General features: G+C 40.1%; 1 protein-coding gene across 4 annotated transcripts in view; it reads right to left on the bottom strand.

Moving 5' to 3' along the window:
* evc2 (EvC ciliary complex subunit 2) overlaps positions 1–25,131 on the bottom strand; it is a 172,886-nt gene that overhangs the window by 4,402 nt on the left and 143,353 nt on the right. For all 4 annotated transcript variants that reach the window (XM_033021146.1, XM_033021155.1, XM_033021164.1 and 1 more), the window contains 3 exons: positions 23,433–23,520; positions 3,473–3,660; positions 646–738 (listed from right to left, as the gene is read on the bottom strand). In XM_033021146.1, the coding sequence (XP_032877037.1) occupies positions 646–738; positions 3,473–3,660; positions 23,433–23,520 (369 nt within the window). The remainder of the gene's footprint in view (positions 1–645; positions 739–3,472; positions 3,661–23,432; positions 23,521–25,131) is intronic.

Here is a 25,131-nt window from a genome sequence, read left to right as displayed (position 1 = left end):
CGAAGTGTTGGGTCTAGAGGTGGCACAGTGGTGCAGCGGTAAAGCTGCTTCCGCACAATGCCAGAGACCCGGATTCAATCCAAACTACGGATGCTGCCTGTACAGAGTTTGGGCACTCTTTCTGTGACTGCATGGGTTTTCTCTGGTGTTTCGGTTTCCTCCCACATTCCAAAGATTTGCTGCTTTATAGGTTAATTGGCTTCTGTAAATTTCCCTTAACGTGTTAACGTTGTTGGATGCAAAAGTGAGATAACATTGAAATAGTGTACGATGGTCAGTGTGGACCTTGTGGGCCGAAGGGCCTGTTTCCACACTGTATCTCGAAACCAAACTAAATGGCTTAGAGATTCATTGGTTTAGAGATAATTGACTCCTCCAATGTTTACAATACCAACAAACTGAAGGTGAACAAACCTTTCATTGTTTTAATGTTATAGCTATAATAAGTGTTGGTCTAGCAGTATATTTATTTTAAATCATAGCCTATTATACAGTTGACTTCTCCAATAAATATGCTTACTGTAGGTAATTCATGTTGGAAAATAAATAAATGACAGTCATATTTCATTTCCAACTGCATTGATTTGTTTGAAAACGTACACACATAAGTTTAACAAATAGACATGGGCCATTAAGAGTTATTACCTTCCTTTCCTGCTACAGGGAATATTGACATGCCCCAGATTTTCACCAATAAGCTTATTCCTCAGCTTTAGCTCCAATGACTTCCAAAGTTTCCTGTAGGTAGAAGCAGTAATATATTTGACGGATGAAACCGCAAAGAAATCTAAAATGTCCACTATTGTTATCATTCTTTACACTTGAGAGTAAACTGTAAATTCCAGAATTAAAAAAAAAAAACGTTAGAACATGAGGAATGATAGAACGAAGAACAGTGCAGCATGCCAAGTTAAACTGATTTCATTTGCCTGCACATGATTAATATCACTCTATTCCTTGCACTTCCATGCATCTAGCCTTTTAACTTTAGAAGAGCACCCCCTCCCCTCACCATCAACAACAACACAGTCACATCTGTGCAGTCTTTTAAGTTCCTGGGAACCATCATCTCCAAGGACCTTAAGTGGGGGGCTACCATCGATTCCACAGTCAAAAGGCACAACAAAGGATGCACTTCCTGCGGCAGCTGAGGAAGCACAATCTGCCACAGGCAATGATGGTCCAATTCTACACAGTCATCGTAGAGTCTGTTCTCACCTTCTCCATCATGGTCTGGTTTGGCTCAGCCACCAAGCACGGCACCTGGAGGCTGCAGCGAATCGTCCGATCAGCAGAGAAGGTTATTGGCTGCAACCTTCCCTCCATTGTTGAACTGTACACTGCAAGGGCCAGGAAGCGAGCGGGCAAGATAATCTCTGATCCCTCTCAACCTGGCCAAAAACTCTTTGAATCACTTCTCTCTGGAAGGCGACTCCGGATTGTCAAAGCTGCCACAGCTAGACATAAAAACAGTTTTTATCCACGAGTAGTTGCTCTACTCAACAGTCAAAAATCTGTAGCCTCCCTTTGATCTGGTATTTTGTTGGTTCACATCTCCATGAAACACCCCCCCCCCCCCCCCCCTTATAGCCATTTCCTCTAGTGTTGGATATTTACATCCGAGGAAAAAAATTCTTACTATCCACCCTATCTACGCATCTCATAATTTTATACACGTCTATCAAGTCTCGCCTCAACCTCCGTCGTTCCAGAGAAAATAATCCAAGTTTATCCAACCTCTCCATTAGCTGAAACCCTTTACAGGCATAAAATCTATGGAAACATATTGGAAAATTGCACTTAAGTAACAGTATGATATTAAAATGCGACAGGAGAATTTATAGATATGTTGCTGAAGTGGAAATGGAAAATCTCAATGGTCTGAAGAAGGGTTTCGGCCCGAAACGTCGCCTATTTCCTTCGCTCCATAGATGCTGCTGCACCCGCTGAGTTTCCCCAGCAATTTTGTGTACCATCTCCATTCATTGTCTGCTGAAGCCTGTTCAAAAGGCTAATTTCCTTTTCATTTCCATCTGACCTGCATTCACCTCAGCTATTCACATGTTTACCGATCATTGCAAATGCTCTTTCTATTTCTTTTTTCTTTATTTTAAGTCAATTGAAGTATATTTTTATGAATATTCAGTTTTGCATTTAAGCAGATTATTTTATCGCCTGTATCTATCCTTCTTCCTCTGGTCATTTTATTATTAAACACTGTTGATTGGTGAGCTTTAATGTATGTGATGGGCAAGCTCAATGAACAACTCTCAATGGTCCATTCTTAGCGGGCGCACCTGATTCCCGGCAATACAGTTCCATGTTGAACAATAAAATATGCTGGTGAATATTAGGAAAAGTATGTGAATGTAAAAGAAAAAACAAGTAAAGTGAAGAAGTAATCCATTTCCCCAACTAATTCCTTTGAATCCAGAGTACAAATTCATATAGCTATTTCAGTAATATTTCAATGGGCCAAACAATAACATATTATGAGACCCACATAATCTCTGTGCAACAGTCAGTATTTTTGGAGGACATGATATCAGTTACCAGGCTTTGTCTGCCCCCCACCCCCCCCCCCCCCACCCACACGCACCCCCCCCCCCCCCCCCCCCCCCACCCCACCCCCACACACACACTTCTTCAGCTTTCTTCCTCCAATCAGTTTGAAGAAGCATCCCAACCAAAAACATCTAATATCCAAGTCTTCCAGAGAGGTTGCCTGGCCTGCTGAGTTACTCCAGCACTTTGTGTTTCACTCAACATTCCATCATCCGCAGTTCCTTAAGTGTCCATAAAATACTGGAATTACACATCGATTTTAAATGAACCTTCTTTCAAAATTGTTACAAGAAAAGATCAGATCAGATCATGGGTTTGTAAAAAAAACAACAAATATTTGTAAATTAATAACTAAACTTTAAATAGTTGTTTAGATATTAAAGTCAGAATTTACTGTAACTGTTACAGATTGGGATCTTGCAAAACAACCATGAAGATGAAGGGCTTGCCAGTCACTTAGCTGCTTTCAGAAGCTCACTAGTTGTTAGGTTGACAGCTCAAGATGGTGAGATCAAAGATGACAAGCTGCATTGCTCAAGCCTAGCAGCATCTGAATTTCTATTAATGAATTCCTGAGATAATATGATCGTGTCAAGATGAAGGATAAGCTGTAATGTTGATCTCAAATCCCAGGCATTAAGCCGAGTGGTTTCATATCTTCCTCCTCGGGAAGGGGGAAATAAATTACTTTAATCCAACTGATGTGCTGTGTAAATCAACGTTAAAAAACATATTTTTTCAGTTAAGGAACTCATGTTATTGCACCAATAACTCATGTTATTGCACCTTGCAAATATTTAATATTTGATGAAATATGCATCAAATTGAATCCATAATTTGATGGATTAAAAAATATTTTTTTTGATGGAAAGGTTGGTTTCTAACAGTAGTAATCAACAGGCCTTACCTCTTTCTCTCCTTATCCACGGTGTCCTTGTTCATCCCACTGCTGACCTTTTGTTTGGGATAAATCCTGTGTACAAACAGATTTAATTCTTCCTGGATGATATTGGGAAGAAGCAGTTTGAGCAGAGCTTGAAGTATGTGCACTGGCATGTCCAGTTGCTGTATAAGATAAGCAGCCAGTTTCAACTCCTGCAAAAAAGGACACATGGCTCGAACAAACATGTCGGTTGCTCAGTTCACCACAAACAGAAATTCATTGATCCCTGTCCAATATAAAAAAGCCCAAGTATATCCCACTAGATTTGTAAAATAAGTACAGAGCTGTACAAAATATCACGCTGCTGTGGAAATCTGTAGACGTTTAAAAATGTGGATGTAATTATACATTATTTTGTAAAAAGCATGTTTACTATAAAAAACATTTATAACAACAGACTGGAATCTCACATTGATATTCCAATCACAAACACAACTTCAAATCAATGAAATTTGAACCTGCATGAAATTGCAAGAATTGTAGCCGCAGCCCAGACCATCACGCAAACCAACCTCCATTCAATTGACTCCATTTACACCTCACTCTGTCTCGGCAAGGCCACTAATATAATCAAGGATGAGTCGCACCCCAGCCACACCCTCTTCTCCCCTCTCCAATCTAAGGACAAATATTGGTTCTTACTCAAGCAAAATTGGACTGAACTTATAATTATTAAATCAATGACCAATATATAACTTTGTGGTGTACTGCAGGCCCATACCACACCACCAAGAAAATCAATTGGAGGAACGATTGATTAACAAATGATCACAGGCATGGATAAAGTAGATAGTTAGAGGCGAAATGCCAAAGACTAGAAGGCATAGCTTTAAAGTGAGAGGTACAAAGTTTAAAGAAGATGGGCGGGGAAAGTTTCTTTATTTACACAGAGGGGGTGGGTGCCTGGGATACATTGCCAGGGTGGTGGTGGAGTCAGATATGATAGTGGCACTTAAGAAACTTTTGGATAGGCATTTGCACATGACGTTGGATGAAAGAAAATGATGCCCACATTAAAAACAAGAGGGTAACCAGGGAGAAGGTAGGACTGCTCAAGGATAAAGGAGGGAACTTACGCTTGGAGTTAGATGATATAGTTGAGGCACTAAATGAGTACTTTGCACCTTAGTGAAGGACATGGAAGACAGTGAGATCAGTGTGGAGAATACTAATGTGCAAGGGCAGTTTGAGGATTACGAAGAAAATGGTCAAACTCTTGAAGAGCATTAAGGTAGATAATTCCCCAGTGTCTGATGGGATCTATCCCAGGTTTATTGAGTGGAGATTGTGGGGGCCTTGACAAATATCTTTGGCATCTTGACCAGCCACAGGTGAGGTCCTGAAGGACTGGAGAGTAGCCAATGTTGTTTGTTTGTTTAAGAAGGGAAGTAGGGAGCATCCAGGGAATCACGACCCAGCGAAGCTCACATTACTAGTAGGGTAGCTACTGGAGAGAATTATTTGGAATAGGATTTACACCCGTTTGGGTGTGAGTTAATTAGAGACCCGTTTGAGAATGAGTTAATTAGAGACGGTCAACATGGTTTTGTACAGGGCAGTTCATATCTTACTAACTGGATCAAGCTTTTTGTTGAGGTGACGGGGATGATCAATGAGGGTAGGGCAGTGGATGTTGTACATATGGATTTCAGTAAGCATTTGATAAAGTCCCTCATGGTATACCGATCAAGAAGATGAAATGCATAGGATTAACAGTTACTTGGTCATATGGATTCAGAACTGGTTTACTGAGAGAAGACAAAGGGTTGTGGTGGAAGAATTATATTAAGACTGGAGGTCTGAGACCAGTGGAGTTCCGCAGAGATCTGTGCTGGGACCTCTATTATTCGTGAGGAATATAAATGACTTAAATGTAGATGGGTTGATTAGCAACTTTGCAGTTGGCACCCAGATTGCTGGGAACGTAGACTGCGAGACAATAAACAATAGACCATAGATAATAGGTGCAGGAGTAGGCCATTCGGCCATTCGAGCCAGCACCGACCATTCACTGTGATCATGGCTGATCGTCCACAATTAGTACCCCGTTCCTGCCTTCTCCCCATATCCCTTCATTCCTCTATCTACACTCCCTTGAAAACTTCCAGAGAATTGGACTTCACTGCCTTCTGAGGCAGAGAATTCCACAGATTCACAACTCTCTGGGTAACAAAGTTTTTCCTTATCTCCATTCTGAATGGCATACCCCTTATTCTTAAACTGTGGGCCCTGGTTCTGGACTCTCCCAACATCGGGAACATGTTTCCTGCCTCTAGTGTGTCCAAACTCTTAATAATCTTATATGTTTCAATAAAATACCCCCTCATCCTTCTAAATTCCAGAGTATACAAGGCTAGCCGCTCCATTCTCTCAGCAAATGACAGTCCCGCCATCCTGGGAATTAACCTTGTGAACCTACACTGCACTCTCTCAATAGCAAGAATGTTCATCCTCAAATTTAGAGACCAAAACTGCTAACAATACTCCAGGTGTGGTCTCACTAGGGCCCTGTACAACTGCAGGACCACTTTAATCCTATATTCAACTCCTCTTGCAAGGCACCTTAGTGAAGTCCCGCCATCCCGGGAATTAACCTCGTGAACCTACGCTGCACTCCCTCAATAGCAAGAATGTCCTTCCTCAAATTCGGAGAACAAAACTGCACACAATACTTCAGGTGTGGTCTAAGTGAGACTGTGGTCTCACCTTAAGGCAGTCAAAAATACAGCAGAATATAAATCAGCTACAGAAATAGGAGGCAAATTGACAGTTGAGTATAATACAAATAAGTGTGAGGATTTGCACTTGGCGTGTCGAACTTAGGGGGAAATATACAAGAGAGGGCATGATTCTAAACAGAACCGATATACAGAGGGATCTTGGGGTCACAGTCCATAACTCCCCAATAGTGTTAACACAAGTAAACAGAGGGAATATGGTATGCTGGCCTTCATTGATCAGGGCATTGAGTATAAGAGTCAGAAAGTCATAACGCATATTTGGTTGGGCAGCATTTGGAGTGTTGCATGCATTTCTGATCGCCCTATTGCAGGAAGGATACAGGGAGAGGTTGGACAGGCTTGGATTGTTTTCTCTGCAACGCCAGAGGTTGTGGGGAGACCTAATAGAAGAATATTAAACGATGAGAGTCAAAGATAAGGTAGATACTGAACCTATTTCCCAAGATGGGATTATCAAATACTGGAGGGCATAGCTTCAAGGTGAAAGGGGCAAAGTTCAAGAGAGATGTGCGGGATATGTTTTTTTACACAATGGGTTGGGAGTACCTGGAATGTGCTGCCAGGGGGAGGCAGATATGATAGTGGCATTTTAGAGACTTTTGGATAAGCACATGGAAATGCACTGAATGAAGGGATATGGGTTATGTGTAAGCAGATGAGGGTTGGCATCATGTTTGGCACAGACATTGTGGGCTGGTTGGCCTGTTCCTGTCCTGTACTATTCCATGTTCTGATAATGCCATGCTTCCTATTTACTCACATGGTCAGTTGATTCTTTGTGGCACATTTAGGCATGGAAATAAATTGCTCAGTTTCTTCCTGTAAATAAATCTGTTCAAAAACCAGGCCAAGTCTCAGAATGGTCATTTGAGGAGCCTTATTTGCATTGTTTAAACTTGATAGCTGCTGCTGGGGGAAGCTGGCCTGAAACCTATGCTGTGAGGACTGGGGCTAGTCACCTCTGCATAGAACCTGGACTCCTGCCCAAGTTCTGCAAAGAAGAAAAATGGTGCCAAAATTAACTTGGACTGGGTCCTAATTATAATTGGTCCACTGCCAGTTTCAGCACTTTATTTCCCTGAATTCTATAATAGTACAGGGGCTTTGTAAAGGATAATCTATTTTGTCAATTACAGCCACACACATGAACTAATTCGCCGCTAGCTGGGAAGCTTTGTCGCTGCTTGCAATACTGTGTTTACTCAAGGCTATTTTTAATCTGAATCAACCTAGCAAAGGCACAGTGTGCCATGCTGTGCTGTACTATTCCATGATACTCGGAAACCAAGCATTATGCTGGACCTACACCCTTAAACAACAAAGAGCTTTAATAACAGTTGAAGTTAAAGGCCTCAACCTCTTCCCTGGTACATGTGCAAATTCTGGCAATTTATGTTAAAATGGAATCAACTGCTTGGAAATGTGTTTGATGCCTGCACCATGAAAAAGTCAATGCCTATGCCTGCTTTGTCTAAGCCGACGGAAATATAAACAGTCTTCCCCCATTGAGCATGGAGCTTGGATGATCTTCTCAAGCAGAAAACTGCGAGCTTTCACAAAGATTACGAGTTGCAGCCAACATAATCAGGGTCCATTCCACCCTGGCCAATTTTTCTTCTGCATTCTCTACAGGCAGATACAAAAGCTTGAAAACGTTTCCACACTTTCAAGAACAGCTGCTTCCTTTCTGTCAGACTCTTGAACAGACCTCTCATTTGCTCCCTCAATAACTTCACGTTTGACTCCTCCCATTTCCTCCAAACACAAGGCGTAGCTATGGGCACACGCATGGGCCCCAGCTACGCCTGCCTCTTTGTCGGGTACGTCGAACAATCCTTGTTCAATACGTACAAGGGCCCCATCCCCGACCTCTACCTCCGTTACATCGACGACTGCTTTGGGGCCACCTCCTGCACCCACAACTGACTGACTTCATCCACTTCACCACCAAATTCCATCTGGCACTCAAATACACCTGGACTATTTCCGACACTTCCCTACCATTCCTTGACCTCACTATCTCCATCGCAGGTGATAGACTTCTGACCGACATCCACTACAAACCCACTGACTCCCATGGCTATCTGGACTACACTTTTTCCCACCCTGCCTCCTGTAAGGACTCCATCCCCCACTCCCAATTCCTCCGCCTACGCCGCATCTGCTCCCAGGATGAGGCGTTCCACACCAGGGCATCTGAAATGCCCTCATTCTTCAGGGAACGGGGATTCCCCTCCTCCACCATAGATGAGGCTCGCACCAGGGTCTCTTCCATACCCCGCAACACTGCTCTCTCTCCCCATCCCCGCACTCGCAACAAAGGCAGAGTCCCCCTAGTCCTCACCTTTCGCCCCACCAGCCGTCACATACAACAAATAATCCTACGTCATTTTCGCCACCTCCAACGTGACCCCACCATTCGCCACATCTTCCCATCTCCCCCAATGTCTGCCTTCCGCAAAGACCGCTCCCTCTCCCTTGTCAATTCTTCCCTTCCCTCCCGCACCACCCCCTCCCCGGGCACTTTCCGTTGCAACCGCAAGAAATGCAACACCTGTCCCTTTACCTCCCCCCTCGGCTCCATTCAAGGACCCAAGCAGTCGTTCCAGGTGCGACAGAGGTTCACCTGTATCTCCTCCAACCTCATCTACTGCATCCGCTGCTCTAGATGTCAGCTGATCTACATCGGTGAAACTAAGCGGAGGTTGGGCGATCGTTTTGCCGAACACCTCCGCTCGATCCGCAAGAATCTACCTGACTCAGCACTTCAACTCCCCCTCCCATTCCCAATCCGACCTCTCTGTCCTGGGTCTCCTCCATTGCCAGAGTGAGCAACACCGGAAATTGGAGGAACAGCACCTCATATTCCGCTTGGGGAGCCTGCATCCGGCGGGCATGAACATTGAATTCTCCCAATTTTGTTAGCCCTTGCTGTCTCCTCCCCTTCCTTAGCCCTCGAGCTGTCTCCTCCCATCCCCCAGCCCTCGGGCTCCTCCTCCTCCTTTTTCCTTCCTTCTCCCCACCTTTTCTTCTATCAGTCTGAAGAAGGGTTTCGGCCCAAAACGTTACCTATTTCCTTCGCTCGATAGATGCTGTTGCACCCGCTGAGTTTCTCCAGCATTTTTGTGTACCCTCTCATTTGCTGCGACTGAATTCGTAATCTCCGAATCTACCTCTTTGTGGTGACTGCATTTTTTAAAAGTCTAGACTTTTTCTGTAGCTGTAACGCTTTATGCAACATTCCAATTCTTTCCCTCTCTTGAATCTTAATGTACTTATGTACTGTATGATTCGCCTGGATAACGTGCAAAAAACATTTTTCACTGTATTTTTGTGTAGGCGTCGATAAGTGATGACACATGTGACAATACGTGTTAATAAAGTCCTAAATAGGCAACCTCCTTTTCCAGAGACAATCCCCCCTTGTCCAATTCCATGTGCTTAGAACATAGAACAGTCCATAGAACATAGAACTGCACAGCGCAGGAACAGAATCATACACCCAAGCACCCTTTGTGCGAAAAGGTTACCCCTCAGATTCCTATTAATTCTTTCCCCCTTCACCTTAAATCTATGTCATTGTTTCTTGATTTTCCTACTCTGGGCAAGAGTATACCTGATCTATTCCTCTCATGATTTTATACACTGCTATAAGATCACGCCTCATCTTCCTGTGCTCCAAGAATACAGTCCTAGCCTGCTCAACCTCTCCCTATAGCTCAGACCCTCGAATCCTGGCAACATCCTCATAAATCTTCTCTGTACTCTTTCCAACTTGACAATATCCTTCCTATTACATGGTGTCCAGAACTGAACACGATATTCTAAATGCAGGCTCACCAATATCTTATATAACTGCAAGATGACTTCCCAACTACAATACTACTTGTAAGAATTATTTTATTTTATTTTACAGAGGCCTGCATATCTTTGGAATGTGGGAGGAAACTGGAGCATCCAGAGAAAGCACACACGGTCGCAGGGAGATCGTGCAAACTCCGTACTGACAGCACTCATCATCAGGATCAAACTTGGGTCTCTGGTGCTGTAAGGCAGCAACTCTACCGATTCGCCACTGTTCCACCCTAGGATCATAACTTTCCTGTGGAATCAAGGATTTTATTCTGATGGTTTTTATAGGTTATGTTCTGCTTTTCTAACCATAATCCATTCTACAATCTTATTTTTCCTCTATAAAAGTATTTTTTAGGCAGAATCAGGGGAACCTCTGCTGCTCTCCTTCGAGTCTCCTTTAGTATTTACTTATTAAAACTTTTTCACTTTACCATCATAAGCCTTACCGTGAAACATAATCATTCCAAGGTCAAAGTGATAAAATGTTTCTGATTTGTTCTGATTGCTTCAGACACTCATCAACAGATACATTAGCAAAGAAAAAGCCCTGAGAAGTCCTTCAGCAATTCCATGCAAAGATCTAATATATAATGTCCAGGATCATGCTTTCTTGTTCTTGTTACAATCTTGTTACAATCAATCCCAGTTAAATGGAATTCACACGCATTGACCTCTTTTATTTTTACATACGCTGCAAAGTTGAATATATTCCATATTTTTTAAAGAAGGTTGCACAAGATATTAGAACCAATTCTGGAATATCTAACGCATTATTTGTAAAATTAATAAATATGTACATTTAAGTATCGGAATTAGTTTATTATTGGTTGGAAATATGATGGTCATTTTGACTTTGAAAGGAAATTGAATGATTAGATTATTTGTTGCATTTCTCTAATTCCCATTGTCTGTTTAATACCTTCACCTAAGTCAAATTTACCCCATGACCGTTTTTTATCACACTAATCCTAGGTTTGATACAAAACTTCCCTTCAGCGGCGCTGCAGTTCTGTCACTGCCCGTGTGCGTGACTTTGGCGCCTTTGAGAGGGGGGCGGGTTTAAAATTCCGTTTTTCTCCAGCCTGTTCAAATCGATCTTTGTCAGGCTGTTTAGTTGCTGAAGAAACTTCGCTCTGACTGCCGTTATATCAAGTTTATTAAAATTAGCGCTGGATAATTTAATAGCAGGAGTTAAATTAAAATCGTCTTCTAAAGCCGTCAACGTCGACCACGGGACGGATATCACGTATGGGACAAAGCAAGGTATGCCGTTTATTTTTACATATAAACATGCTTCTTAGGATGCCTTTAATCAAAATTTCACGTTGCGAAAATGTGATTATGTAAATATACGAACCGGCAGTATTTTTCCTGCCGATATGGGGTTCAAATTCACTGCAACCGCAACATTCCAAACGATCGCGTTCCACAAAATCTCACTCGCAAGATGATTTAAATGGCCATTAATTTACGGGAAATAAACACTAAATTCCTTCCATTTGGCCTATAAATTCATGACGATGAGATTTAAAAATCATGTTATATTGTGAATTCTTGTGTGAATGTTATTGGACACTTAGGCTATTTAAAAATGTTAACTTTTTCTTAAGAAATGGATAGATGTTTAGATCTAGTAATTGAATTTTGTAATTAGCTACAATTAGGTTAACTAATTATATGCTTTAATTTCAGGTAATCCAAGTAAGATTGTTTCATATTTGTTTCAGAATGCTTCAATCTATAACATCTATTATGTATTTCAGTTCTCTTAATTTTTAAGAAAGTTATGGGCTTTTGACTGTCCGTGATCACAGCTTTTGAGTTAAATCAATGGAAAAGCAATAGGGAACAAGATGCTAATTTCCGAGTATGAAAATGGCTATAACTTTTTTAATACTGAAGATATGAAAGTGAATTAGGTGTCAAATTTTACTTCGGAGTCACGTGAGTGATTCCGTGAAGAAGAACCCCGCCAGTCCGCATGAGCGTCATTACATCTGACGCATTGCGCAACGACTGGCTGGCAAGCGCGTTGCTCCTCCACCGGTAAGTTTAAAACCCCTCAGGTAAGTGCTTGAAACTTAGTCGGAGGTCGCTTTCTTGGTTCAGTAATTCTTGTTACAGGAGCAAGTTCGAGTCGATGGAGAAAGCGTCTAGGGTGAAGTCAAGGCGAGCCGCCGGGAGAGCAGCTATGGAAGATCGCGGGAGTGCGGGTAGCGGGCTACCGTCTATCTCACCTGCAGAGTCGCTGGTGGTATGGCCAGTGACTTCAGACATGGTGCCTCCTGAGAGCACCGTGGCTGCACCATTGGGGCGGAAAGCCACACAGAAGTCTGCAAGACCCGTGGACTCGGATGAGTCGGGTCAGGAGGGTTCTCCTCCTACAGTGGACAGCGTCTTTGGATGTTTGTCCAGGATGGAGCTCCTGATGGAGAGGATGCTCCAGCATGATACTCTCCAACAGGAGGAGTTGTATCAGCGCGGGTCTCCTCGGGGGCCTGCGCCAGCGGCACCTGTGTCAAGGCTGGTTAATGTCTCCCTCTCGGAGGAGAGCATTCCGGGTCAGTTTTATTCTGACTCCGAGTCCGTAGGTATAGCCATGGAGCATACCTCAAGGCCTGAAGGGGAGCCAGAGGTACCAGTAATGGTATCAAGATTTGCAATCCCGAACGAAACAGGGGAACCGCTGGGTGAAGAATTGGCCGCAAGTATAAATTACCTGGCCTCACACCAGCTTCAAGAGCACACAATGGAGGAAACATCCAAAATGTATGAGACTCCTGCTAACTGTGCCTTGCTCAAAGTGCCGATCGTTAACCACGCCATATGGGGCCACATGGGCGTAGGTTTCAGAGCTCAAGAAGTGAGGCTGCAGAAGATACTGAAGCTGCTCGCCTCGGGCATCACAGCGTTCGCCAGGTCAGTGCATGAAGGGCCCCTGTCTGAGGTACAGCAGGATGCCCTGGCCCTAATGTGCAATGCACATTTTGAAAAAATTACCTGAGAAAGAGTGCCATTCGACCGACCTACTATCAAACCAAAGTTTGCGGCACTGTGTAAACCCAGCAATATTCAGCCACCGAATCTGCTGTTCAGTGAAGATCTCTCAAAAAGAGTTAAGGAGCTCGACGACGAGGCACGAACGGTCGGACTCATCAAAGCCCCGGGGATTAGCAACTTCACTTCCACGGCAGCACCCCACAAATAGTTTGTTGAAACTGGCTCAGGCCAAGGACCAAGCCGGCCATTCAAAAATATGCGCGGTTGGCGCACTCCAACAGTGGCACGGGCGAACATGTCCTTGCCCCCCAAAACTCGGGGACAGAAATATCCACCGGTAGCCATGGAGGTAGGTGGGTCTGGTTCTGCTTGAAACATATTATGTGTGGATCGGTTAAAAGTTGTGGGAGATTACACTTCTTTTTGAATGAATGGTATTGGATAACATCAGATTTGTTTATACTGCACAGTATACAAGGGTTCCGAATTGAATTCCTTCCCAATTTGCGTCCACCCACACAACATACACCGTCGGACATTGGTTTTTTCACAACAAGAAAATTTGGATGTACAAGCTGAAATTGAAAAGTTATACAAAAAAGGGGTAATTGAGAAGTCCTTTTACCAATCTCACCAATTTGTGTCTAATATTTTTCCTAGGCGAAAGAAGGATAGGGGAATGTCGAATCATTCTGGACTTGACGAGCCTTAACCCCTTTGTGCAGTATAAACATTTCAAAATGGAAACTTTTGTTACTGCCAAACAACTGATTTCCAGAGGATGCTATATGGCATGTATAGATCTTAAAGATGCATATTATTCAGTACCCATTCATAGGGATCATCAGAAATATTTGAAATATAGCAGGATGAGTCAATTATGGCAATTTAAAGCATTGCCTAATGGTTAACCTCGGCCCCTAGATTATTTACAAAACTGTTAAAACCAGTGTTGGGGCTACTCCGGGTTCAGGGTCATATTGTAATGGCTTATTTGGATGATATCTTAATCATAGGGAAGACTCTGGAAGCAGCTGCATTATCTGTTTCAGCTGCTAAACTCATGTTTGAGAGATTGGGGTTTCTCATTCATCCAGTTAAATCCAAATTGATTCCAATTAGAGTTATTGATTATTTGGGATTCACTATTAACTCAACTCACATGTCGGTGACTCTGCCCAGGGGCAAGAGATTAGAACTAATTGAAGGCTGTAACGAGCTCGTGCTTGAGCAACAACCTTCAATTCGACATGTGGCTGGCATACTTGGCAAATTAGTGGCTGCTTTTCCAGCTGCACAATTTGGACCTTTGCGTTACCAAAATTTACAGCGTGCAAAGGAGCAGGCACTCAAAACACATGCAGGTCACTTTGATAGGCCCATGCAGTTACCAGTTGAAGCCATTGCTGAATTACAATGGTGGATAGCAAACATTTGGCGTTGCTCCAGTAAAATTCTGATTGAAAGACCTTCAGTTGTCTTACAGACTGATGTTAGTGCTCTAGGATGGGGTGCTACTGATACCATATCTAGCTGCGGAGGCAGATGGAATATGCATGAGGCATTTATTTTCCAATCACATGGTATTAATTATTTAGAATTGTTGGGAGCATTCTATGGCCTTAAGGCTTATTGTACTGGTATGCATCACTTGCATGTTCAGCTTCAGATTGACAACACTACGACAGTGGCATATATCAATCACATGGGTGGAATCAAGTCAGTATCTTGTGATAAATTGGCTAACATCATTTGGCACTGGTGTATTACAAGAAACATTTGGGTTTCAGCTATCTACTTACCAGGTAGATTCAACATGGTGGCGGACACCAGGTCACGGAAATTCAATGACAACACAGAATGGATGTTGAATCATGAAGTGTTTAATGATATTGTCGCTCGGTATGGTGTACGAGATATCGATTTGTTTGCATCCAGACTAAATCATCAGTTACCGAAGTATGTTTCATGGGAACCAGACCCTGGGGCAGTGGCAGTAGATGCATTCTCGCGACACTGGGGTGGAATGTTTTTATATGCATTTCCCCCATTTTGCCTCATCAGTCGGTGCTTGCTCAAGATCAAGCAGGAATCCGCCTCAGGTGTTTTGGTAGTACCTGACTGGCCTACACAGCCATGGTTCCCACTCATTTAGGGAATAATAACACAGCCTTTTATGACTGTCCCTAAACACAGTAAGCTACTGGTGCACCCAGTGACTGGGGAGAAACATCCATTGCGTGACCGTATTGATCTATTAATTTGCAGATTCTGAGGAGGCCATACCTGGGGCTCGGACTATCCGATCGTACTGTGGATGTGATCACTGCGGCCTGGAGGGATAGTACCAAAAAACAGTACATCTCTCATGTCAAGAAATGGGAGGTGTTCTGCTTACGGGGGAATATATCATATCACACGACACGCATCTCAGACGTTTTGGAATTTCTTTCAACCTTATATTTTGATGAGGGGTTAAGTTATAATGCCATCAATACTGCCAGGAGTGCTTTGTTATCGTACTTATGGAAGGGATCGGAACAACATTTTATTGGATCTCATCCTTTAATAACCCGGTTCATGAAGGGTATTTTTAACTCTAATCCCCCCCCAGGCCCAGGTACTCAGAAATCTGGGATGTGAGTGTGGTTCTCACGCTGCTTCGCCAGTGGGCTCCAGCCACATCCCTGTCTTTACCCAAAATCACTCTCAAAGTGTTCATGCTCATGGCGCTAATTTCAGCGCAAAGGGTCCAGGCTTTGCAGAAGCTGCGATTGGACAGGATGGTGTCGTCTGTAAATAACATAACCTTTTACATTAATGATTTACTTAAGCAGAGCAGACCAGGGGTGTCAGGGTTCAAGCTTATTTTTACGGCATACCCCACTGACTTGAGGTTGTGTGTAGCTAAGCACTTACAACAATATGTCAAGGTCACCAAAAGCCTTAGAGGCTCCGAGCAAGCATTATATATCACAAACAGCCGCATAAGAAAGTGTCGGCACAGACCATTTCAAGATGGCTGAAACAGGTTCTGGTGTGTGCGGGAGTAGATACTGACAATTTTAAATCTCACTCCACCAGGGCGGCATCAACGTCAGCAGTGAGGGCACTGGACGTCCCTCTCGACCATATCCTCGCGGCCGAACGATGGTCAAATGAACTGACTTTTCAAAGATTCTATAATAAACCGACTTCCGGTGGCGCTATGGAGGCTTGAGTCCAGCGCCAACTAGCTCCGTGCCGAAGAAATTTAAAACGGGAGAAAATCGGGTCTTACCTGCAGCGATCGCGATCGCGATCTGAACGGCTGCCTGCGTGACGTCATCAGGCGCGCGACTTTAAGATATGTCGTCGGTACAACATACCCCCCCCCGTGGGACACAAAAAAAAGCCGGTAAAGGGAGACAGCAGAAGGAAGAGGAAGGCCTCACAGAGGCCTCGACCTCAGTTACAACGACGGCCCAGGAAGACCCTTCGAAGAAAACGAAACCGAAAAAGTCTGAAATGGAGGATCTCAAAATTTTTCACTCTGCCGAAATGAAAACCTTTGGAGAGAAGTTTGGAGAGAAGTTTAAAGAGGAACTTGACTCTTTTAAGGTAGATTTTAAAGCAGAAACGCTTTCTACCGTTCAACAAATGCTGGAAATCTGGAAGAAGACGAGGGAGGAAGAGATCAAGGATCAGATGGAAGTGCTGGAAACCAGGCTTGTTTCGGTGGAAACGAAGGTTAAAACGGAGGTGGTCCCCATTTATCACATACTTGATCAGCATAGAACAGCGATAACCAAACTTGAGAATTCGGTGGCGACAAGTGCGGAAACTGTAAGTCGACTCCTTATTGAAAACCAACGCCTCTCCGATATGGTGATCAAATTAAATGATAAGTGTATTGATTTGGAGGGGCGTCAAAGACGTAAGAATCTAAGAATTGTAGGGGTGAAAGAAGGAAGTGAGAAGGAAATGGGCACTCGGGATTTTGTGGCAGACCTATTACAAAAAGCCTTAAAATTGGATCACAAACCTTCACTCGGTCGAGCTCATAGAGCGTAGGGACGTCGTATACAAGATGATCCCCGTCCAAGACAAATTATCGTAAAGGTACAATTGGATCATGAATTTGATGATATAATGAAGAAAATTGTTCGAGGCGGACAGCTCCTTTTTGAAGGTGCGAGATTCAGTATTTACCGAGATTATCCGGCAGAAGTCTTCAAGAAAAGAGCGCTGTTCATTGAGACAAAGAGAATACTGAAGGATGTACCTGATCTGAAATACAGCTTGTTTTACCCCGCAAGACTAAGAGTCCTCTACAAGTCCAAGGAGCACTTTTTTACAGACCATGAAAAAGCACTGGAATATGCCAAAGAAGTCAGTAACATGACCACAGACGGAAGAATTTACATTACTCCTTAGGAGTCAAGCCAGATCTAAAAGGACCTTTAAAGTTCTTTTAAGAGCTTTAAGGACATTCGGAAACCGAAATAGACGGAGGACATTGGATAAAACCGTGATCTTTGTATTTTTGTTTATTAATCAATATTATTATCTGTATACTCATGCCTAACTATATATGTAACAACTAATACTTATTAAATATCTATATTACCACTAAAATTATTAACATTAACATTTCTCATAAAAATTTAATACTGTATATGATTGATAACAATGATTAATAATTAATAGTCTTCGATTAACGTAGAAATGAATTACATACTTATATTATATAGGAAGATATGCAAGAGGTAAATTAGATTACGTCATTAAAAAAGTTTAACGGTTTTTCTCTTTATTTTTCGATTTAAAATTAAATTTATAGATTTAGCGAAAAAATTAATATGATATGTGAGAATAATAACGTTGGGAATTTTTGCTGTTTTTGAACTTTTCTTCAGGGTTACGTGTTTATGTATGTATGCATATGGGTATATGTGTATATATATGTATATATATATATGTATATATATGTGTATATATATATATATATATGTGTGTATATTGTGTGTATGTATGTATGGATATGTAAATAAGTTTGTTACTCCCAAAGAAGTTATTTGAATGTTAGAAATAATCTTTTTTTTTTTTTTTCTTCGGGCACGGAGCTGGAAATTTTTTTTTTTACAAAGGCTACGGAAGTCTTTAGAATTCTAGCCACGTTAGTGTGGCTATCACTAACTACACTAATTGTAGATGTAGTTCTTTTTCTTTCACCCTATACTAACCAACTCTATCACTTTTTTTACTTTAAATATTTTTATAATTTAATGTTTGAATGGAAAAATAAGATTAATACAAGGAGATGTGTTCGGAAGAGCGATGTATATGATTTTAAATTCATCTATTTGAGGTTCGGGAGCAGGGTCAGGTTCTATGTGTTGTACCTTCTGCTCGGTTATAGACCACCTTAGAAACAATATGCAAGATGTTAATATGATAAGAGGGGGTCAGGGAATAACATTTTGTAGTTGGAATGTCAAGGGAATTAATGAACCAATTAAGAGAGGTAAAGTTTTGGCACATCTAAATTTAATCAAAACAGATATAATATTTCTACAAGAAACACACCTTAAAAAGGAATCTCAACATAGACTTAAAGCTAAATGGATCGCTGAATCATATCATTCCTCCTTTTCCCATAAGTCCAGAGGAGTTGCAATACTAATTCGTAAAGGAATACCTTTTAAGAACTCTTCAACAATAGTGGATATTGATGGTAGATATATTATATTAGTTGGAGAGTTAAATGGAGAAAAAGTGATTCTTCTTAATGTTTATGGGCCTAATTTTGATAACCCCAAGTTTTTTAATAAAACATTTAATAAAATTCCTGAATTTACACAATATAAATTAATAATTGGAGGAGACTTCAATTGTACATTAGATCCATACTTAGACAGATCATCAAGGCAAAAAAAAGTAAAATCTCAATCAAGTGTATTTCTAAATTCATTTATTAATACCACTAATATTAAGGATGTCTGGAGAATAGAAAACCCAACGGGACGGGAATATTCATTTTATTCACCAGTACACAAAACATACTCAAGAATAGATTATTTTTTAGTTGACTCTACGTTTATCCCATTTATTTATAATTCAAAATACCATAACATTATAATCTCAGATCACGCACCTGTAACATTCATGATTAAATTAAATGGAATGTCCGAGAAACAAGCATATTGGAGATTTAACCCACAAATTTTGAACGAAAGATCATGCCAGGAATATATTATTAAACAGATTCAAATATTTTTTGAGGTAAATGACAACCCTGACACACCTATTTCTCTTATGTGGGAAACGTTTAAAGCGTATGTTCGAGGTACATTAATTTCTGCTCAAGCATTTTATAATAAAGAGAACATGATTAAGCAACAAACATTGGAAATTGAAATCAAGCAACTAGATATAGAAAATGCGAGAATGCCATCTACTTTAAAACATAATAAAATTGCGGTATTGAAATATAAATTAAATAAAATGTATTCAGAACAAGTAATAAAACTTTATCAAAAAACCAAACAACTACATTTTGAATTTGGAGACAAACCACAAAAATTATTAGCACGTCAATTGCGAAAAATGGAAGGGGAAAAAACAATTCATAAAATTAGAACAGAGACAGGAGAATTATTAAAAATGCCCAAGGATATAAATGATAGATTTCTCCAATATTATCATAACCTTTATTCAACTAAAACCGTAGCACAATCAGAAGGAATAGCAGATTTTTTAATAAAATGTAATTTAAAAGGTTTAGATTCAAACGATAGAGAATTATTAGAAAGGGAGATTACGATAAAGGATATTGAGGAGTCTATTGGCTCTTTAAAAAATGGTAAAGCAGTAGGACCAGATGGTTTAGGTTCCGAATTTTATAAAAAATTTATGATTTGCTTAGCCCACGTTTACAAAGACTGTATGAGTATATATATACTCAACAGAAACTTCCAGACACTTTAAATGAATCAATAATAACACTTATTCCTAAAGCTGATAAAGATCTGGAAGACCCGGGATCATACAGAGCAATTGCACTTTTAAATACAGATCAGAAAATTTTAACTAAAATACTAGCGCATAGATTAAGTACAGTGATGAATAAATTAATACACCCTGACCAAACAGGCTTTATTCAGAAACGGTACTCATATTATAATCTAAGAAGATTATTTAATATTATATATTCTAAGAGAATTATTAATGAAGATCTAGCAATAATTTCACTTGACGCTGAAAAAGCATTTGATCAGGTCGAATGGCCTTATTTATTTTCGGTGATGGAAAATATGCAGCTAGGGGAGAAATTCTGTACATGGATAAAACTGTTATATACAAATCCCACGGCTAGAATATTTACAAACCAAAGGTTGTCACCTAAATTTAGCCTATCTAGAGGTTGTAGACAAGGATGCCCATTATCTCCATTATTATTTGCGCTTGCTATTGAGCCACTGGCAGAAAGAGTTAGGGGGCATCCGGAAATACATGGGTATAACACAAAGGACACAGTGAATAAAATTTCTCTATACGCAGATGATGTATTAATTTACATTACAAAACCAGAAATTAGTATTCCAAACTTATTAAAGCTAATAACCCAATTTGGTTCACTTTCAGGATACAGAATAAATTGGAATAAAAGTGAAATTATGCCAATAAGGGAACATAACAAACAGACAATACAACAATTTCCATTTAAAATAGTAAATGAAAAATTTAAATATCTAGGTATCTATGTAACTAAGATATATACATCATTATTTAAAGCAAATTTCCCCCCATTACTGAACAAACTACATAAGAATATTCAATACTGGAAAACACTTCCTATCTCAATGGTAGGCAAAATCAATGCCATAAAAATGATTTTTTTACCGCAAATATTATATCTTTTTCAGACAATTCCGATATATCTGGCAAAAAACTTTTAAAAAAATTGGACTCTATTGTTAATGATTTTATCTGGGATTATAAGAATCATAGGATAAACAAAAGACACTTGTGTAAATCAAAAATAAATGGAGGCTTGGTTTTACCCAATTTTTTGTTTTATTTCTGGGCAGTTAACATTAAAAATATGAATTTCTGGTTGGAAGAAATAGATCATCAACCAGACTGGTTAAAAATGGAAAAGGAAGATTGTTTACCTTTTGATATCGGTTCGATATTATTTGCTACGTCTAAATTAAACAAAAAAATTTATAGGGAAAACCCTATAATATTTAGTGCTATACGAATTTGGAAACAATTAAAAAAGACATTAAAATTAGATAATTTATCACTTTTTCTTCCAATTGTGAATAATCCTTTGTTTAAGCCTTCATGGTTGGACGGGGGTTTTACACAATGGAAGAATTATGGAATTAAAAATATGGGACAACTTTACAAGGAAGGCACTTTTCTGACATTTCAGGAATTGCAACAGACTTATGGACTTCGAGGAAATGATTATTTCAGATATCTTCAACTTAGAGATTATGTAAAATCGAACTCCCAAAATTTTCGAATTAGAAATTCAGAAATTCTTGATGAATGTTGGAACAAACATCCTAATACAGAAAAATTAATATCTTATATATACAATATATTATTAGACAGTGACATTCCCTCGACGGACTTACACAGACAAACATGGGAAAAAGAATTAAATCAAGTAATAACGAAAGATACTTGGGAAGAAAGTTTGCAACACATACATCAGTGTTCACTAAACGCCAGCCATTCTCTAATACAATTTAAAGTAATACATAGGTTACATTATTCAAAAACAAAACTACATAAAATTTTTCAACATATCTCACCTATATGTGATAAATGTCAACATTTAGAAGCTACATTATCTCATATGTTTGCAAACTGTATAAAAATTAAAAAATTCTGGGTAAATATTTTTAGTATAATATCTAAAGTAACCAGCACACAATTGGACCCAGATCCAAAATTAATAATACTCGGAATATTAGAATTAAATCAAACACTTAGAACAACACAAAGAAACTTTATTGATTATAGTTTAATAACAGGAAAAAAATTAATTCTAAAATTTTGGAAAGGACCTACGGCCCCCACAATCAAAATGTGGATTATAGAAATGACGGAGACCTTAAACGTGGAAAGAATCAGATTTTCCCTGTTGGACAAACAGGAATTATTCGTTGGAACATGGTCTCCTTTTATTGATTACTTAAAGGGTCAGAATGGTTCAGCACAGGAACCTGACTAGCACGCGGGCTAAAGAATGGATGAAATACTATACTCTGAAATGTACGAATATATCTCGAATGAAATCTTTTTTATTTTAATAAATTTTTCCATTCTTCTTTAACTAGCTTTTTCCTTTTTTTTTTTTTTTTTTTTTTTTTTTTTTTTTTCTTCTCTTTCTTTTCTTTCTTTACTTCATCTATCTCTTTAGTTCTATCTAGTTTAAAAAAAAAAAGGCAAAAAGTATTGGAGACAATGTAATAATAATTGACAATATTATCAATTTAAAAATGTAAGACTGTAATGATGTAATTTGGTTATGTACCTATCTCCAATAAAAAATATTTTCAAAAAATAATAATTTAAAAAAAAAAAAAAAAAAAAAAAAAAAATAAATAAACCGCTTGCCACACCGGGGGTATTTGCCCATTCCATTTTGGGTTCTGTTTCGTAGCTTCCCCCTTGGAGAGAGGGGTTGCTATTGTTTTCCTTTTGTTAATTAAAGCATCAACATCAACATACGCCTGGATTCGTATCTACGGCATGAAATCACAGAGCTTCGAAATCTTCACGGAATCACTCACGTGACTCCGAAGTAAAATAGTAAGATTAAACGAGAACTTACCAGTTTGAAGTTTGATATTTATTTTATGAGTTACGATGAGCGATTACGTGCCCACCGCTCCCAGCCCTCATATCATTAAGGTCATCTGGCAGTTCTAGTTCTCTAAGCTTACTATGTTACTCCAATTACTGTTATCTGTAATTTCACACCGCTGCTTTGAAGATTGACGCGCGTGCGGACTGGCGGGGTTCTTCTTCACGTAATCGCTCATCGTAACTCCTCATAAAATAAAGATCAAACTTCAAACTGGTAAGTTCTCATTTAATCTTACTATTAAACTTCTTTTTATGCTTTATCTGATGGGATAAATTGCAGACTTGATTTTTAAAATCTCATAATTTTGTAACATTGCTACTAATCCTGTAATGATAACATCAATCTTTTTTCATGTCCACGTAAATATTTTAGCAGAAAAGAATCACAAGCAAAAATCATTCACATAAATAAGCACTATTGCCAGCATTTCCTCTGAGGCTTTGATGCAGAACATTACCTGATCTTGGAGATTCAGCAGTGTCTTCACCACCAGTTGATCTTTGACATCTTCCAGTAACTGACTATTTCTCTCTTCGTCTCTTAATCTGGAAAACCGCACAGGTATTATTGTTTGATCTTGACTGTTCACCCTGTCACTAAGCAACATACATAGAGGAAGATCGAGAAGCAATGAAAACCTGCATCATAGGAATGGTAAAGAGTATCTTTCAGACACAGATAACTGGAAGAGTGGCCAACACTAACGAGTTCTGTGAGCTTGCATATAAAACTGATCGGGTGAGCAAACAGTAAGGCACTAAATTATTTTTCTGTAAGTTGATCTACTCTGATTTACTCAAGTTGACAGTGCCAATATCATGCAGATTGTAAAATTTCCATTTAAATAAATCACCATGTAGACTGTTGTCAAGCCCGTAATGTTAAAACCAAATTTACCTGACATAAAATTCACTATCAAATGCAAGAAAATATGATTAAACTGGTGTAGCCTGAAGTGCACTTCCAAAACCAATTATATTTTGAAGAAATGTTTCGTAACTATAAAAAGGATAACATCTTTGATTTATTCGTTTTGCTAAGCATTCATGGGTTTAATTTTCAGTGCAGTAGATGTAAAAATACAGTATAATGGCACAATTTAACCTATCAGTAATGAATCCGAACTTGCGAATATTGCATCAGGCAGTTGAGACTGTGAGCGCTGATTCAGAGAAAGTTCCCACTTCCAGAACGGAAAATCGGGCTGAAAGTGCCATGGCGGGTAAGTGTCACACTCTTCTCTAGTGGCCTGCAGCCTATATCACCTGACTACACCATGGATTCTGGGAGATGACTCAGAGAGGGGGAGAGGGAAACTTGCTGCTGATAGGCACAAATGCACATTTAGCCAATCACATTTTCTTTGCCTTCCTCTTTCAACATTCATGTGGCTCTGGAAAAATGAGCAATTACAATGAAACAATTAAAGTCTAATATATAGACACAAAATGCTGGAGTAACTAGGCAGGACAGGCAGCATCTTTGTATAGAAGGAATGGGTGACATTTCGGGTCCGAGACCTTCCTTTCTTTTTCCAGCACACCCCCCCCCCCCTCTCCCGACATCAGTCTGAAGAAGGTTCTCGACCCGACACGCCGCCTATTCCTTCTCTCCATAGATGCTGCCTCACCCGCTGAGTTTCTCCAGCATTTTTAGTCTACCTTTCTTCAAGCTAGCCTTGTTGAGTTCACCGGCAACGATGGAGAAGTCACAGAGTATGCCATCTGGTGTTTGTTGACCAAGGCTTATTACTCATCGTGCTAGCTGAGGATCTGCCTGGGCCGGAATATGGACTGTAGTCATGACGATCGAGATGAATTCCCTCGGGAGGTAGAAGGGACTGCACTTCACTACTAGATATTCCAGGTGGAGGGAGCACGAGTTCAACGTCCAAACACCACAAAGAGCCGCCATTTCTCTCTTTTCACATTGACACCATCCGGCCCTGGCAGTAGATCGAGAAAACTATGGCCAGGATGTAATGAGGTGGTATGAGATGTCAGGAATATATCTTTAGTTTATGAGAGAACGATAGCAGAGGGGAAGAAGTTCTTCTTGACTCTAGTGGTACATGCTTAGGGCAATGGTGCATATTTCTGGATTATTTCTTCATTTACATCTAACTCTATCTCCCAGTAAATCTCTTACTGTTTTAA

This window comes from Amblyraja radiata, chromosome 1, assembly GCF_010909765.2.
Source record: "Amblyraja radiata isolate CabotCenter1 chromosome 1, sAmbRad1.1.pri, whole genome shotgun sequence".
Lineage (NCBI taxonomy): Eukaryota > Metazoa > Chordata > Chondrichthyes > Rajiformes > Rajidae > Amblyraja > Amblyraja radiata.
Note: the sequence above shows the minus strand (reverse complement) of the source record. Positions and strands in the feature narration are given on the sequence as shown.